Here is a 2,500-nt window from a genome sequence, read left to right as displayed (position 1 = left end):
GGACGTCAGCAGGTTCATCCGGGTAACACATGGTCAAACGTGCAAAAATACAGAGCCCAGCGTGAACGCGGGTGGTTTGCAGGTATAGTGTAAGTATCCCAGCACCGCTCTGGTCGGCATGACAACAGTATTTGTTTGTGTGTGTGTGTGTGTGTGTGTGTTCGTGTGTGCGCGCGCGTTTCCGTAGTATATGCACACAATCTCACAAAGACAGCAGGGAGTCACATTGAAACACAGGCAGGCAGACAGGCTGACAGACACAGACAAACAGAGGCAGACAGACAGACACAGAAATACACTAACCTCTGGAGCCACGAAGTTAGCGGTGTAGCATGGCGTCATGAGCAGGCCGTTGTCAGCGCGTAGCTGCTTGGCGAAGCCAAAGTCACAGATGCGCAGAGACTCTGGGTTGCCCGACTCGTCCACATACAGGATGTTACTGGGTTTCAGGTCTCTGTGCACCACCTGAAGACATAGTACAGTAAATCACATTACATTGCAATTAGCTGACACTTTTATCCAAAGCGGTTTACAGTTAGTTAGGTACAGGGTATTGGTTACAGGCCCTCAAGGAATGTAGGGTTAGGTGACTTGTTTCAGGGCACTTCAGCCATGGATGAAGGTGCTGGTAAGGGCGGGATGTGAACCAGCAACCCTCTGATGTAAAGGCCGGTGCTCTAACCATTGAGCCATGACAGAGACAGAGAGATTCAGTGATTGATCGACTGAGGGCCATGCCATGTCATAAATATCCATCCATTTATAAAAACGTTACATTCCACAGAGTCTTCATTCTCCTTAAGCGATTACCTGGATGATGGATAGCTACAGACATCCATTCAAGATGTGTCCTTCAGAGCCTCCTTATGAGCATGAAACTACGGAAGCTACAGAACTGCTAGACTCTCAAGTTCCAAATACAAAAGTTCCTAAGAACTTTCTTAGAACTTCCATGCCCCCAAGACCACACCCTGGCCTGACATGAAGATTCATGGAAACAAAAAATGCTGAAGCAAAAAGATGCTGCAACAAAATCTATTGTGCAAAAAGTACAGCATGTGCTTTGTAGGCATACTGTACACTCTGACGGTTACACAAAGCACAGCGCCAGCAAGAGGCTTTAGGAAAATGAAGAGGCAGCCCATATAAGGCAGTGGTAGGCCTAGATGTAGTACAGTGTTTTTAAACAATGGGGTCGGGGCCTCATGTGGGATTGCCTGGAATTCAAACAGGGTCACCTGAAATGTCTAGGTGTGAAAAAAAGGATAGACTGAAAAAAGTGTAATTAGGGCGTAGAAATAGTAAATGTTGTGACTGAAACACCACATACCATCTTAGACTTGAATTAGTATCTATAGGTTTCATACCATATTAGTTAGCTTGTGGTGTGTGGTTTTTTTTTCGGTCAGGAAAAAAGCGTAAATGGGGTTTCCAGAAATGTGGGATGTCGAAACGGAGTCCCGGGCCAAAAAAGGTTGGGAACCACTGATGTAACGACTGACTGACTGAGGGATGTGATATGACAATATGGATGGATGGATGGATGGATGGACGGACGGACGGAAGGACCGACGGACGGACCAGTTATCCAAACAGACCTCCTAATCATACATAACTTGCTGAAAAAGTTTTAGAATCCACCTCACTGTACACTGTACAATGTGACATGAAGTAAGTCCCAACTAATAAGAAAGTAAATAAATAAATAACCTGGAAAAAAACTATTATGCAAGAAGAGCTGGAAGTTCATGGAGCTTAAGCAAAAAAAATAAATCTATTATGCGAACAGAACAGCTTGTGCTTTGCAGACATATTGCACTGACAGCTAGGCTGAACAACAGGGCACAGGGTCAGAAATAGACTTTATTAAAGTCAAGAAGAGCTAACATTCAGTCTGTCAGTCAGGCAGTGGTAGATGTGGTGTTGGATTGAGTGAGGGACACGTTATGGATGGATGGATGGATGGATGGATGGATGTGTGTCCAGTGTGTCTGTAGCCATCAGGCATCCAAATAGACCTCATGCCCATAATTTTTTTAAAGTCTGAGATTATGAAGTTCCACTTCAGTGTCCCTCAAGCACACAGCTCTTCCAACAATACACTATGAATTGAAGATTCGTGGAACTTAAGCAAGCAATAAACAAATAAATAAATGACCCGAAACAAAGCTATTATTCAACAAATATGGAACGTCAAGTTCATGAAAAAAAAAATCTATTATGCGCACAGTACAGCCTGTGCCGTGCAGGGATAACACACAGGCAGGGGCACTGACAGATACACAAGGCACACAGCCAAGAAGAGAGGAGCATATGAAAGTCAGGAAGAGCCAGCATATTACAGTACATCAGATGGGCAATGGCAGTGTCAGCAGAAATCATCCATGCTGGCCGAGAATGATGAATGATTTTATAGAGTGATGAATGATGTCTGTGCATGGATGGTTACATCGATGACGCACAGTGATGATGTAATGGCCCTGCACTGGTCAACTCTTCA

The 2,500-nt window shown here is 44.4% G+C and overlaps 1 protein-coding gene across 3 annotated transcripts in view; it reads right to left on the bottom strand.

Moving 5' to 3' along the window:
- The window catches only part of rps6ka1 (ribosomal protein S6 kinase a, polypeptide 1), a 125,117-nt gene that overhangs the window by 2,578 nt on the left and 120,039 nt on the right, over positions 1 to 2,500 (bottom strand). For all 3 annotated transcript variants that reach the window (XM_063184017.1, XM_063184018.1, XM_063184016.1), the window contains one exon: positions 304 to 465. In XM_063184017.1, the coding sequence (XP_063040087.1) occupies positions 304 to 465 (162 nt within the window). The remainder of the gene's footprint in view (positions 1 to 303; positions 466 to 2,500) is intronic.

This window comes from Engraulis encrasicolus, chromosome 19 (genome assembly GCF_034702125.1).
Source record: "Engraulis encrasicolus isolate BLACKSEA-1 chromosome 19, IST_EnEncr_1.0, whole genome shotgun sequence".
Classification (NCBI taxonomy): domain Eukaryota; kingdom Metazoa; phylum Chordata; class Actinopteri; order Clupeiformes; family Engraulidae; genus Engraulis; species Engraulis encrasicolus.
This window is presented reverse-complemented; position numbering and strand designations above follow the sequence as displayed.